Here is a 14,805-nt window from a genome sequence, read left to right as displayed (position 1 = left end):
TGGTAAACTGTACTCTAAATGCTCTATGAAGTCCGAAGTTGTGTTTAGAATGGAGAGGGGAGAGGGAGTTGAAAGTGAGAATGAATTTGGTGAATGAAGAAGAAGGTTTGGAAGGTTGAATAGATGAAAATTTTTTATTATTTTTTTCGACTAGTGAGCACCCGGAACGAATAGAAATCGGCGAAAAATAAACACACGGTGGGCCGATTCCGACTGCGCCTCCCCGTCTCCGAAGGAGTTCTCACGCGAAACACCAATCATTTTGGCTGCACCGGTGGCTAGGATCTACGATCGCAAGTTCACGAGCTCTCGCAGCCGTAGAATCTCGAGCAGAGATCGGGCCGCTTCCAGCGTGTACTGCATCGCCCGCCGCGACTCCGAGTGCAGCCGCTCCTCGAGCAGCTTCGCCTCCAGATCCACCGCATCCCAGTCGAAGGAGTCGAAGGGGGCCTCGAACTCCCGGCGCGCATGCTTGACACTTGCCTCGAGGGCATCGATGTGGGTGATTGCGATGAAGCGGCACTCCGTGAGGATACGGCCAACTAACTCCACTAGCCGCTGAGCTGAATTGACCACCTCCTCTTTAGGAAGAGAATTCTCGCCATGCATTTGATCCTCAGCAATCCGCATAAGGAAATTCTCCGCGAGCCGCAGCATCTGGATGGAGAAAGTTATTCCGAGGGATAAGCACTCAGCACTCTTCAGTCCATAGCAGAGGGGGAAAAAAGGGCACTCAATATCGAACCTGCTCGCATGACCTCTCCGTGAAGGACACCGTCGTTTTCAGGCCAACGGAGTAGGTATTCGCCAGATGGTCCCCCAGGAACTTGCGCACGGAGATCTTCTGCTCTGTAATGTCCCCAACGACGGAGAATTCGTCCCAGCCTTTTTTCCAAAACGGTCACATAGCACGATGTTAGCAATGAATCATCGCTTGAATCCTTAGCTCCAAGAAGCTCACTCTGTTTCAGGTTAGCCACCGTATTCTCGCTAGTAGTCCCTAAGCGACGGGTGATGCTGCGCATCTGCCGAAGCTGCGTCGATGCTTTGACCCCAAGTTTTTCCAACAGTGATACCTAAAATCCCCCACCCCAATCAATACTTCAAATTCTATCCAGCAAGGGTCATCTTTTACCAGCTCCTGGAAGCTTTTTGAGTCGCCCATGACGCTTTCGTCGTTCTCTTGCATAAGCTCGATAATGGACTGTTCTAGAAATATATCGTCAAGCTGTTGGAACGACTCCTTGGCACGATCAACTAGCTCTGGTTGTTCGCTAGCCAATTGGCTGAATTTATTGGCCGCCTCTTGGTTCAGTAGGTTCAATCGCTAGTGCCAAGTAGAATCCATTGTTAGAAAAAAAAAAAACTGGCTCTATTCCTGGCCCAGCCGCGAAGAATCCTAGTTCAAATGAATACCTGTATATGTTCGCTTCCACGGCTTTTCTCAAAGAGTTCTTTTAGCGACGGCCCAATGTTCTCTACTATCATGGTCTGCATCTGTATGGGCGATAAGGCGGTGGATCGAAGGTTGGCTGCGTCCTGATCTAGCTGGTCTAGCATCTGCTTCTTTTGGGTTGGGTCGATGTCTTTATCTTTTCGAACCCGATTTCGCTAGAGGCAAGATGGAGGTTGGATCAACTGTATAGTATCTCTTTCCCTCTTGGGACTCTTACCTGTTCATTGACCACCTCCATGGCTCGCTTGCCCAATAGCTCTAATGCACCTAAACTCTGCGACACCACATTCTCGCTCACCTGCTGTACGGGAGTGGTGTCTACATTCTGTCGCAGTTCGTCTAGCTGTAAGCGGTTGTGAAAGAGTTGAATAATCTACCGGCCTACTCTATCCACCCGCACAAAGTATACTTACACGCTTCCCAAGATTGGCCTGTTGAAGGTTTCGATATCCCCCAAATACAGCAGAGCCTAGCGCGTTGGATGCAAAATCAAACGTTTTATCGATAGTTGACAACAACGCCTCTGCGGTTGTTTCCACCTTCTCCTTGACTCTGAAATCCTTCTCTCCCAGAGTAGGGGAGGACACCTGCGAGGATTTTTCCCGGTTGCTTTCACCCAGCTCCTGGTGTGATGTGGACGCATTTACGTTGGGTGCGCTTTCCGAATCGCCCTGCCAGTCAGGATCCAGCGATCCATAAACGCGATCAATACCCACCGAGGTCACATTGCGGAACTCTTTACCCAAAGTTTGGGCTTTAGCATAGATACTGTCCACGTCGGCATTATGGACGACATTTTCTACGGTCTTGACTGCTGAAGAAAGCCACGAGCCCCACGAACTTTCCCAACGAGCTATGGAAAATAAAAAGGATGTTTACAATAAATTTTGAAAGTAGAAAGCAATACGTGCCCCTTCCAATTACCTGAATCTTTATCTGTGCGCGCTGTAGTGTTTTCATCGCCAAAATCATCCCAAGCACCCCACTCCTGTTCAAGTTTTTGCTCCTTCCTAGCAGGTTGAGCTGGGGTATCAAAAGTATCCCAAGTGCCCCAGTCTTCTCCGTCATCTATTTCCTTTTCATCTTCCGGAAGAGATCCTTCTTGGTCCTGCTGCTCTTTCTCCTCACCCCATTCCCAGTCGTCTATGACGAGATTTTCAATTTCTTCAGTTGGAATATTATCGTCTATAACTGATGTAGCAACAGGTTCAGCAAGTTCACTCGTGGAGTTGGCGAAGGTAGTAGTTGATTCAGGTATGGCTTTTAATTCCGACCTCTTGGTAATATTAACCTCTAAGTCCTCATGTTGCCCCGCAACATCGCCCAAGTTAGCGTCAGTGCCGGAATCGCTTGAACCTTTCATTGTATCTAAAGCAGGGCTATTATCTGCTTGCGCTGTCTCCATAATGATTGCATCGGACGCAATGTCTGCATTTTTAGGCTCAGCTGCTGCTGCCACCTCGGGAGAATCGACGGTGCACTTCGATCTAGTGGCATTTGATTCGACTGTGGACAATGTTTCTCTGTCGGCATTGGCATTGTCTGCCCTAATTTCCACTTGAGATCCAGTCTCTGGCTCACGATTCAAAGTTTCTTCAACCGGTGCGGTCGATTCAGCAACTCCGTGCTTTTCTCTCGCACTTGTCGCACTCATCCCTTGCTGTTGGTGTTCATAATCTTGCTCATCTTCATCTGGCAATTCTTCACCTTCTGACGCGCTCGCAAATTCTTCGTCGTCTTCATCCTCCTCTTCGTCGTGATGGGAGTGTGTGTAAGGGGGTGGATGAAGTGCCATTATTAATTATACTTCAATATGTGTCTAGCTCTTCTATTTCCAAGTTGAATTTTGGGTGGGTGGTACTGCTTTTTCACTTCCTTTGGAGTTAGGGTCCGTGCTCATCCCCAAATTTTATATGCTCTTAAAAGATGTTCGGATGCTAAGTTTTAACACCACTTTAATATTTGAGGCGAGCACGGAGTTAGGGTTTCGATATAACAAAGAAATGAGAGGTGCGCTTTTAGTTGGCAATGGAAATCTTATACAGGATTGAACCTCTAAATAAACGATAAAGGTGGGGTATGAGCTGATATTTCCGTAAAATCAATCTTGCTTTCAGAAGTCTGAATCGACAAGTATAAAGCTCGAAAGGGTGGCACTTGCAGTTATTCTCTACGACCCAGCTGATACGTCTGTGAACAAAAGCATAGTAGGATAATGCTACTTCAGCATCTATATCCTGGGCGAACAAATGCGTCGATTTCGAGTGTGTGCACGAGCATATATAACAATTATCGATATATCGTAATTTTATTTGCCACATTTTAATGAATTGGCCATGTCTTGATTAACGATTAATGGTATATTCCCTGAATTAAAGGTGTACGCCACTGGAGGAAATTTGATTTTATACACGACATCGTTCAGCCTGATTCAATCAGTATGTTTAGATTCATATACGGATGGCGGGGATATTACAGCGGTGGCTATGAATTCGAATGGCGTCGTAAGATCCATTAAATTGTTTGTGTACGCGTAATTGTGGCCTTACTCTGTATTTTTTTTTGGTTTTGGTATAGATTGCAGCCTCCTGTTCGAAATGTGTAGTACTTTTACGCCCACGTTCGGAAAATGATGTGCGTTGAGTCTCATTCATTCAGTATTAACCATAGCCAACCTTTTGAAATATCCTTTTAGAATTGCGGTAGAAAGAAGTGGGAATATATGGGAAAGTTAGAGCATCCATCTCGAGTAACTTGCATGGATATGTCAGATACAGGTTAGTATTTTAAATATATACATGTCATATCATCTATCATCTGTCATCTAACTGACTTTTATCCCATTTATTGTCGTAGATTTGCTTGTTGCTGGAGAGGATATTTTAATGTATCATTTTCAAAAATCAGAGGATACGCTGAGTTGGTCAAGTGTCTGGGAACAAAGGTTTGTATTTGTTTGTATGTTTTCTCTAGCTCTATTACCTAATCACATCTCTACAGATTGCCTTCCCCCACGAAATTAGTCAAACTTAGTCCCCAAGGAATCATGTGCGCAACCGTTGGATTTGTATGAACATATCAGACTAACTTTCCTGCCAACTTTTAAACTTAATATCTCTTAATATTATCCTACAAAATAGTACGACAAGCTTGTGAAAGTATGGTGGAAAGATGGAGGTACGTATTGGTTTGCGATTCTTATTTTATCATGAAATATGCTAATGCCTGGAATAGAAGAATCGGATCGACATAGCTTTTTATATTTACCACATCCAAAGCCCGTCATGAACTTTGAATGGAGAAAATCAGAGAAAGACAGGTGATTAGAGACGCCTTTCTCGCTCTTTTTTTCTCATTATAATATGTGAACTAAATATGTATTTTGGCTTCGTAGCGATCCAATTCTGTTTACTATGTCTACGGATGGCATATGCCGAATATGGTCGCCTACGAATCCTACTACACCCCATGCCTTTCAATTGAGTGCCATTATCGACCCGAATCAATTTCTTGTCACCTCTCAGTCCCATTCTACCTCCTCCTCAAATTCTCCCACCCCTGCCACCTTCCCAGAAAATCCTATACTTTCGAGTCATTATCTTCCAATTCACTGGATTCCTGCGTCAGAACTTTTGGATGCAATTTCCTATGCTTCAGTTGGCAAAGATCCTGATTTGGTCGCGAACAACCCACAGCTGAAACGATTGAAAGATCTGTCAAGCGAAACTCCAGATTTATTCTTTCAAATTCAAACGGATGGTTCTTTGGCCATATGGGGAATTCAAGTAGTGTATCAAGTTCCTTATTCGGTTGAAAACGGCTATTGATGTATTTTTCACGTTAGAACTTAGGTTGTCATCCACTTCGTATTCCAAAAGTGCTGGCTGTCATGCGAATTTCACAGGTTATTTCTCAGACGGATGCGAAATTCTTTGCTGGAAGAGTACTCTGCTTTCACGATCCTTTAGAAGTTCTATCCCGAGGTAATCCGTCTTTTGCATGAGAAGGGAGTTCAAACGACTCATATCATTGTTTTTAAATGCTAGATAAAGTGATAACGGTACGCCTAGCCATGTTAGTAACGCATCCTGATGGACGACTAAATTATTATCACATGGACATGGTGGATCTACTTGCAAGCAACTGCCCGAGCTATCGTCTATTCCTGAAGTATGAATGGGCAGGACATTGTTGGCCCATAGGACGTCGCCTGCTGGTGCGCCAACGGAATGGCAGTACTGTTTTGTCTGCATCAGTGAGAGGATGGTTAGAGTGGTGGCAATGCGAAAGTCCACAGTTTGGATTTGAAGTGCAAAGTTGGTTACGGGAGCGTGCCATTTTATTGTCACCTAAGGGTGTACGACTTATTACAATTCTTTCCGGTATATCATTTTCAAGCCTGATATCTCCATTATACTAACGTTGAATACGCACATATATATACTTGTAGATAATTGTATAGCGGTTTACGACGGAGATGTGATAAATCTTTACGTTTGCTCTGACCTTGATGGGATTGCGCTGGAAACTACATTGAACGAATGCAAATCAAATGAGGAGATAGTGTTTCTACATTGCTTTGAAGTAGATAATCAGCCAGCGAATTCAGTGTACCTTCTTGCTGTGTCTGAGAAGGGTGAAAGCCATTTATGGAGAATCTCGTTGACCCCAAGTAACCTTTGAAAATGAAAAAGAAAAAAATAGCTTCCTTATTGATTGTTGGATTTCAACCTTTTAAGGTCACTATGTTTCATCCATAACGTTTATCGCGTCCCAGGACCTCTTAGTGACACCATCACTCGTGATCGCATTCGACGATTGGGATGGAGTGTTTCCATTAACACCAGCCATGCGGAATAATTCTCCTGTATTCGCCACATATGAGGGCGGGTTGTTGCATTTCTGGGCCAAGGACAAGGCTGTGGGCGACGGTTGGAAATGGTCTAAACTACTTGCATATCCTTTTGAGAAGGACGCAAGGCAAATCCTGCTTGCACCTGCGGGATATATAGTAACTGGTAAGAATGATATTTATTTTTCCTCCTCAAAACACTTTTTTAATATATTGGATAAACAGTCCATAGAAGAGATAATAATCAGGGGGATGTGCTTTCCATCTGGAGCCTGCTCGAACATAATACACCCCCTTCGCTTGAGCACACTCGCCAGTTTGACGAAGAAATTGTCCAAATGGCTCTTCGATTTGGAACAGATGCGCAATATTACCTAGCAATAGGAGTGCACGAGTGTGTTTATATATTTGGGAGACATCGCAATGAAACGGGCGCTTTGGACTCGCCTTGGGTAATATTGGACAAATTGGAAATAGATAGGTATTTTGTTTTTTATTTTCAATGGAATTTTATATGAGAATAATATCCTGGCTTAATCTGTTGTTTTTATAGCGAAGGAAGTATATCTGGTATCATTTGGAGCACTGATGGAACTTTGGTGGTGGCCAAGGGATGCAAATTATTTGTATATAGCAAGTGGATGGAGCAATACAACCTAGAAAAATGTAGGATGTGAAAATTTCCGTTTTTTTCTGATCTGCATATACATATATATGTATATTTAGTGGAATTGTGGCAAGCAGGAGAGCGCATATCCAATTGCTCCACCCTTTTCGCAGTTGGGTCGGTAATGAATCGGACTCTACCCTATTATCACCCGGACTTGTTAATTCAGCTCTTGATGTGGGGTATGTATTTATGCACTTTCAATGATAAACAATTGACTTCAGTCGTGGTGTTCAATGTTTCTTTTATAGGAAATTTTGACCTCGTTGACTACATTCTTGCCAGAGTATGCTCCTTTTTACAGTTGATGAATGACGCGAACAAAAACGTGGTTGATATTCCTGCCGTTCCCTTCGAAAAATTTATCATGGAAGATCAAGTACGTATCTAACTCTTTTACTACTGCCTTTTTTAAATGCGTCCACATTGAAAAAATTTTATAGTCAGAGGAAATGAAATCGGAAGAGTACACGGGGCTCTTTGATCGGATCGGACACAGGTATTTTTATACATTTTCTTTTTGTGGAAGATTTTTCTAAGTTATTTTCCTTTAGCGAGGGCAGCAGCAATAAGTTAACTAGCGAGTCGATCGGGTTTTTTGTTGAGCATCTGTCTCGCATCTCCCTACCAAGCATCAACCACTTGGAACAACTCTATTTGATGGCAATTATTGATAACATCTCCCAGGTTATTTCATGTCATATATAAAGATTATCCAATGAACTAATATATTATATTTGAATACTATTTGCTTAAAATCGATAGATAACAAGGCATCGTGGTTACTTGGATGACAATGGCGTGCGGTATTTCGTTTTTCTGCGACGCCACTACTACCTTAATCGGCTGCTACCTCCTACACTTCGAAAACCGAATCTAGAGTATAGGGACATTGTATGGGCATTACACAGCGGTTCGCAGGACCTACTGCTTGAATACAGTCGCACTTGCTGCAGCGGAAAACTTTTGTGGCAGGATGCACGAACAATCGGCTTATTCTTGTGGTATAAAAAAGGCGAGAGTTTGGTGAGTTTGTTTTCAAAACCCGATAATCCTTCAATTCCTTAATGCTTATTGACCACCAATATTGTTAGCGAGATTTAATGGAGGAGATTGCACGCAATGAATACATGAATAAGGACGAGCGAGATCCTGTAAAATGCTCCTTGTTTTATTTCGCATTGAAGAAAAAGCGACTTCTCTTAGGGCTTTGGAAAGTAGCCCATTCTCATAAAGAGCAGCAGCCGACCATGAAGTTCCTATCGAATGACTTCGATGAGCCTCGGTGGCAAAAGGCCGCGTTGAAAAATGCATATGCATTGCTAGGAAAGCAACGTTATGGTAACTACTTATTGCACAAATGACATTACTTGCAACTTTATTCACTTTTTTATAATTCCCTTCCCCCACCTGTATATTTCTAGCCTACGCTGCCGCATTCTTTTTATTGGGTAATAGACTGCGGGACGCAGTAAACGTGTGTTTACAACATTTGAATGATTTCCAACTTGCTATAGCAATATGCCGGGTATATGAGGGCAAGCACTGATAATTGTTAAGCAGATTCACAAGTATAGCTAATTGTCAAATAACCGATTATTTAGGAGACGATTCACCCATATTCAAAGATATTATGCGCAGCCATATTCTCCCTCAGGCTATCGAGAAAAATGACCGTTGGCTCGCAAATTTGGCCTTATGGTGGCTTAATGAACGAGATCAAGCTTTACGTGCGACTATGGTAAATACTTAGGTTCTCTCATTTACTTTTGAGAAAATGATGCGATTTTATCTAATGTAAAGGTACCGCTCGAATCTCTGCTCTCGAAGACCGAGGCTCCCGCTCACTCTCTCAAATCAGCCTGTTTCCTTGATCCCACCCTTCTTATCCTCTATAAATATCTCAAAGAAAAGACAAACCAAACACGACGACTTTCTCTCAACATATCTTTCGCGATGGAGCGTCAATTCGTGCTCGATGCATCGGTCGCTTATGAACGCATGGGATGCCCGGCCCTTGCACTCTTCCTATTACAGACATGGATCGTAGATCCCCCTGCAACACCTCAACGCCAGAGCACTAAGCTGTTTACCGAGAAAAAAGTGAACCCACCACCTACGTCAACAGTGACCAGTGCTGCGGCCATGATAGACAGCGGCATTGTAGATTTTGACAGCTGGGGATGGAACGACGCTCCCAAGCCTAAACAGTCTACATCGAAGTCAACGGTTGAGTCGAGTATCATGAATGACACGACAATAATGGAAGAGCCTCAATCTATGGATACAGATGTCCCTGAGGCCTCTCTTACCAACGGGAAAGCCGATGCTTTTAACAACCCTGAACTGGACGGATATAAAGTTCTTCTCGTGATGGAGTGGATCCATCAGGCAATGCATGGCGTGTCTGCAATCTGTGAGCTGCCCTCTAGAATGTTGAATAGTACTCTTTTCCAGGACCACCTGAGCCATCTAAACCGTAGTCTTGATACCTTGTGTGGCACCTTGCAATTTCTCCCTGAAGATGTAGATCGTATTCTTGTTGCTAAATGTACGGAGGAGGATGACTACGGGTTGCTGGCAAGAATGTTTAGCCATGGGATCATTGAATCGGTCGATGCAACGAAATTTGCTGCCATGCTTCTAAAAGGGTGCTACAGACTGATATATCTAGCGGTCCGATTACGCATAGATGATCATTGGGATCGAGGTCTCACAATTCATTTGAAATCTTGGGCGCGAAATGTGTTATCAACACTACCTCTCTGGGAACCGGTGGTCCGGCAGGTATACCGAGACAGATCTCTTGCCCATGTCGGCCTTTCGAGCTTTTTTACCCTCTGCTTGACATCTATACACCTGAATGAGTATCAAGACACATGGGCATGCATGAAGAGATTTCATTTGCTGTGGACTCAATTTAGCGAGAATGGTACAAATGCAAGATCATTGGTGCAAGAAATTTTAGAGAGTAGCACGGAACTTGTAACTACCAATGTATTCCCGTTTGAAAAGACCTCAAATTGACCAGATTATTTTCTTCTAGGTCGATTTGCAAGCGATTGAGGATCCCTTTAGCGATTTCGAGTTTGATGATAAAATGGTTAGTTTGGAGGAGGCAACTCTTGCAGATGTGGTCCTCGAACTAGCGACAGTAAATTATATGATACTTACGATCGAGTCGTTATTCTATGGTGAAGCTTGCGCTCATTCGGGTATAATACCGAACTACATTCATATTCATTTTAAAATTGTCACTCATTTTCGGTAATATGAATTTTTTTCCAATTTTAGACGAATTGAAGGGCTTTATTCTGACCGGATTCTTGGAGCCGTTGATCTTTACGTCTAAAGTATTGATGCAAAAGATCGGTAATACTCGTGCATACGAAGTAATGAGCGAGGGCACAGTCAAAGGTTCCAAAAGCTCCATCTGTAATATTTGGTATTCCTCTAACTCGAATATGTGGTGAATTAGATGTTATGCGCTACTTTTCTCGTCAGGAGCAGGCAAGATATTTACAGTCTCTATGCACGTTAACGGATGTGGAGAAGCTTTTGCCTTTTCTTTCGGCCCCTGAGTCAAGCATATCTGCACCCGAAATAGTAGTGAGCAATGCAGAGGAACAACTAGAAGTTATATTTAAGCCTGCGAATGTTTTGCACTCGTTCTGCTTTAGTCAGGCATGTCTACTGTCTCATATTCACCATTGAAGGAGGAAGCACTAATTCCATTCTATTAGACGGACGCGACTATGGTGGTTGCCACGCGTTCACATGTTATCGAACTTGATCTGAACCAAGAATTGGCAAGAGTTCCGGTACATACAGAACCGCAAAATATGTTTCTCTCTCTAATTAATTTTTATTATTACCCCTCTTAGGATAAATCGAAACTAACGGTTGAGAGAGAATCTGAGCTTCTGTCAGAATTTGACTCGGACACCGGCGAATCCGAAGGAATATCGCCTGGGGCCTCCGATACTGAAGAAACACGGCGCCTGGGCGAAAAGGCACCCGATCTTCGCGTTCAAGCACTTACTCGGCAAGAAAATCACCAACAAGGGCAACATCTAGAGCGGCCATATTCGGGAAACATTGGCCGGAATTTGAGTTTCGAAAATTTGCAGCAAGCTGTAAAACGTTCTTATAACTCATTGTTTTCCAAAGGCAAGCTTTGCTCTTGTAAAGAGTTGCAGAAAATTTACTTATACATAAGCTTGATATTTTAGGTCACCATCGATCTGCTTCCCCAGCTGAAGCTCTGGATAGTCAAAATGAGTTACTCAGAAGAAAAATTTCTGTTACCTGCGTAGAGAGCCACCCTACATTTCCTTTTTGTGAGTATCCCCTGATATACCCTTTTTTTTTGAGCTTCAGCTTGACATTCATCTTAACTCCAAAGATATAACTGGTTTTGATGCGGCCGTAAATCAACCTTGCGCTAAGCTCTGGCAGTTCCAACAATCAAGAGAGCTTATGTCATATTATGGATCTGAAGGCAGAATAACCCGGTAAGCTTTAATGGGGTATCTCAGGAATTACCCCTTTTTTAAACCAATTTGCATTTTATAGTGTTCAGTTCGACTCGTTTGGCCAAAAATTGGGCGCGACGAGTAAGAAAGGGATATTAAACCTTTGGCGAGTCGAATCAGGACAAAATCATAACCGCCCTTTCCTAGTAATTTCCCTTATTATTAAGAATTTACTGCTTTATTTAATTTCTCTTAAACGATTTATAGAGTATTCAGTGCCACTCCCGAAGCGCGTATGATTTTGCATTCCTTGATTCCAATAGTCTTATTGCCACCGTTGGTCAATCGGTCAATGAAAAGTATGTAGATGAAAGTTTTTTAATTTCAAAGGACATTTGTTAACATAATCTTTAGCAATATTTGCATTTGGGATACGCTTCTACCGACTCATCGTGCCATGATTGCTGGCATTACCGCTCTTGACCATGGCGCACAATCAGTTGCGTTTTCTTCTCGCAGGCAAGCTCTCTTTTCTGGCGGAAAGAATGGTGAGTTGTGCGTGGTGGATGTCCGTCAACGCAAATTGATCAACACATTCCCTGCGCATGCGGCGCGCATCCGCTCGTTGGTGGTAGATGATTCTCGGGACTTAGTGATAACGAGTTCATCCGAAGGCGATATTAAGTTTTGGAATTCGGGAACTTTGGAGGAATTTGTAGTATGGCCCGAGGTACAAGCGAGAAATCGATTCCTAACCCATGGATTTGAGAATATGCCGGTATGCTATTATGAAAAAACTTAGTGGGTAGAGTCCATGCTCAAAGTTTGTTTGATTAGGGTAAATGGTATGGTGTGATGCAACTGCGCAAATTCAATGAGTGCATTTATGCGTGTGGGCCAAAGGGACTAGTGCGCAGACACATACCGGAGGAAACGCTATCGTGAAAGGTGGACAAAGTTAACTATAATAATTTCGTGCTATTCAATCTTATCACTTTGTAACGAGCCCCTCTTCAAATCCTATACATTGTCAACTTGTGATATATGACTATCAGTGTACTTTGCAAATTCTACTTTTTATCATATAAAACTCTTCACTTAACATTTAATTTCGCCACAAAAAAAAGGCATCGTCCTATCCACCTTAAAAATTCTGACGTTAACATATAGATTTCAGAGGAGAAAATGGGTTGTACTTATGTAAAATTAAGCAACTCATTGAAGTCCCTAACCCTTTATAGAGCAAAGAGATTGAGAGAACCACGATAAGATATTAATAATTTGTATAGCGGAGAACTCCATGTATAGTCGAGGCTATCCGCACTGAAGACTGGTCCGTTTTATCTAAACTTTAGGGTAAAATATACCCCGCATTTTATCCCATCACAATTCTCTCTCCAGGCCATTCAGCTATATATTGCCATCATGTTATTTTCTATTACGAAAATTTCTTTCCATTTCCAATTCCAGCCTTTTCGTTATCCAAAATTCTATCCGTCATAATCTTACGTATCTCGCGTTCAGCCTTCAAATGTGTCGCCCCCAATTTACATAATCAATTTCAGGATTTTCATTTCATGTCATGTAACTCTAATTATGAAAGTCGGATTGTCTGACATTCACTATAGATGCATCCCATTAATGGTTTCTTGCCGTATTGTAATATATAAAATAGATAATGTATATGTGTGGAGTTTCTTATCTACGGCGATCCTAGTTGCATTGGGGATCATTGCATGAATCACTAGTTGTATTCAACTCATATACTGGAATCGGTTATCTCTAAATGTAATTTATCATGGAAGAAAAGCTGAGGTAAGAAAGGAACAGAAAAGAGAGAAAAAGGGAAAAATCAAGACAATTAACGTGTGAAGTAGAAAAATTTATGGGGATTTGTGAGCAAATATTAATGGAACCGTAAGTATTTAAACAATGGCCATGAACGAGTTCGTGCTATAAAAAATTAACACTACTCTTGCAACAGCCAATCCTTAATTCTCAATCCTTTTAAGAAAATGATCTCAAAGCTCCTCTTTATTCCCCTTACTCTCTTGGTGATCACGTCCATTACCTTGGCGCATATGGAGATGGCTTTTCCACCACCTCGCAGAAGCAAATATAGCGAGTAAGCACTTATTGATTTCGATCCTCTTAGTGCACCCACATAAAACCTCATTGCATTCAGATATTATCGCAAAAACGGGAATATAGATTATAACATGAATAGTCCGCTTAATCCCTCTCAGGTAACGAGAAGAATTAGTTACTCAATTCCAAACATAGGCACAAAATCGAATAATTTTCTGTTAAAGTGGCCCTACCCTTGCCGAGGCTTCCCTGTTGGTCCTGCTGAGTTTACCTTCAAGGCGGGGTCTTCATTAAAAGTTCAGCTCGCAGGAAGCGCTACACATGGTGGAGGTACGGCTTCGACAGTCTACACATCGAGAATAATTACAATCGTGACTAATAATTATCAATTGCCCAACCAGGGCATTGCCAGTTTGCTCTCCAGTATGATAACGGCCAATTTGTGGTATTCCATACCATCTTCGATGAGTGCCCGCTTTCCAAGAATTACACTGTGACGATTCCGAGCACTGCTCCCAATGGCAAAGCAGGTTGAGTTATTTCTAATAGCAGTCAATTTTTCATTACTCTCTTGCTCAACGAGCACACCCTCTATTATAATAGCTTTTGTATGGACTTGGGTGAACGCCATCGGGAACCGGGAATACTATATGGTATGTTATATCATCCAGCTTGCTCTTGAGCGTATTACTCATCCTAGCTCAAATTTCTCTTTCCATCGATTTTTTTTACTCACAAGAATTGCGCTGATGTTAACATCGATGGTATGCGAGCTACGAATGTTCTTCCCCAATCCAACCTCACAATTCCTTTTTTTTTTATTCATAAGGTCCTGCCCAATCTTGCATGGACGGTTTGGAACAGGTGGTTCTGAATTATCCAGGTTATCCCACTATTCCAGAGTTCTCTCAAGATCCTAGTAATTATATCAATTTTCTTGTTACAATATTCTATATTAAACTATACGCTATTGTAGCTCATGGTAAGCAGCACTTCAACAATCGCAAGCCAGCAAGGGTCTGCCGTGGCGGTGCATCAGCCCAGAGTAAAAATAAGAGCAAGAAGCCTAAGAAGAAACCCAACACTCCTCCAGGAGAAGCATCCAGTGGTCAATATCACCGCCATAACTAAATACATTTTCCAGGTTGGCAGGCGCTGGTCGCGTTTAATACCTGGATACAATAAACTCTACTGCGAAATGTACAAGGAGTCAGTTATCACTCCAATTTAGCTAGTAGCACATTAATATTTAAACAATAAAGAAATA

The 14,805-nt window shown here is 42.4% G+C and overlaps 3 protein-coding genes across 3 annotated transcripts; 2 read left to right on the top strand and 1 right to left on the bottom strand.

The window, feature by feature from the left end:
* Positions 1-285: 285 nt before the first annotated feature.
* Positions 286-3,251, bottom strand: VTP21DRAFT_7224 (uncharacterized protein; the record flags this gene model as incomplete). The annotated part of the gene is made up of 8 exons (XM_069397942.1): positions 286-657; positions 746-885; positions 962-1,076; positions 1,136-1,327; positions 1,417-1,611; positions 1,674-1,799; positions 1,870-2,309; positions 2,381-3,251. 8 exons carry the CDS (start codon positions 3,249-3,251, stop codon positions 286-288), a joined length of 2,451 nt encoding a protein of 816 aa, XP_069255451.1.
* A 420-nt stretch (positions 3,252-3,671) lies between these two features.
* VTP21DRAFT_7223 (uncharacterized protein) lies at positions 3,672-12,395 on the top strand (the record flags this gene model as incomplete). The annotated part of the gene is made up of 35 exons (XM_069397941.1): positions 3,672-3,758; positions 3,835-3,960; positions 4,034-4,090; positions 4,152-4,233; positions 4,313-4,400; positions 4,457-4,523; positions 4,597-4,633; positions 4,691-4,775; positions 4,851-5,241; positions 5,301-5,439; positions 5,503-5,838; positions 5,907-6,128; positions 6,196-6,474; positions 6,534-6,789; positions 6,862-6,974; positions 7,035-7,157; positions 7,227-7,354; positions 7,419-7,474; positions 7,530-7,662; positions 7,741-8,001; positions 8,070-8,316; positions 8,400-8,513; positions 8,580-8,716; positions 8,779-9,960; positions 10,022-10,190; positions 10,270-10,392; positions 10,454-10,659; positions 10,719-10,796; positions 10,860-11,145; positions 11,208-11,315; positions 11,381-11,489; positions 11,551-11,656; positions 11,718-11,809; positions 11,865-12,228; positions 12,288-12,395. The coding sequence occupies 35 exons, from the start codon at positions 3,672-3,674 to the stop codon at positions 12,393-12,395; spliced, it is 6,495 nt and encodes a 2,164-aa protein (XP_069255450.1).
* Positions 12,396-13,359: 964 nt separating this feature from the next.
* Positions 13,360-14,669, top strand: VTP21DRAFT_7222 (uncharacterized protein; the record flags this gene model as incomplete). The annotated part of the gene is made up of 9 exons (XM_069397940.1): positions 13,360-13,367; positions 13,435-13,575; positions 13,636-13,696; positions 13,763-13,868; positions 13,940-14,068; positions 14,142-14,191; positions 14,278-14,302; positions 14,368-14,457; positions 14,515-14,669. 9 exons carry the CDS (start codon positions 13,360-13,362, stop codon positions 14,667-14,669), a joined length of 765 nt encoding a protein of 254 aa, XP_069255449.1.
* Positions 14,670-14,805: the final 136 nt, after the last annotated feature.

Source organism: Calcarisporiella thermophila (genome assembly GCF_041956535.1).
Source record: "Calcarisporiella thermophila strain CBS 279.70 unplaced genomic scaffold VTP21scaffold_3, whole genome shotgun sequence".
Lineage (NCBI taxonomy): Eukaryota > Fungi > Calcarisporiellomycota > Calcarisporiellomycetes > Calcarisporiellales > Calcarisporiellaceae > Calcarisporiella > Calcarisporiella thermophila.
The sequence above is the reverse complement of the archived record's forward strand: the minus strand, read 5'-3'. Positions and strand labels throughout refer to the sequence as shown.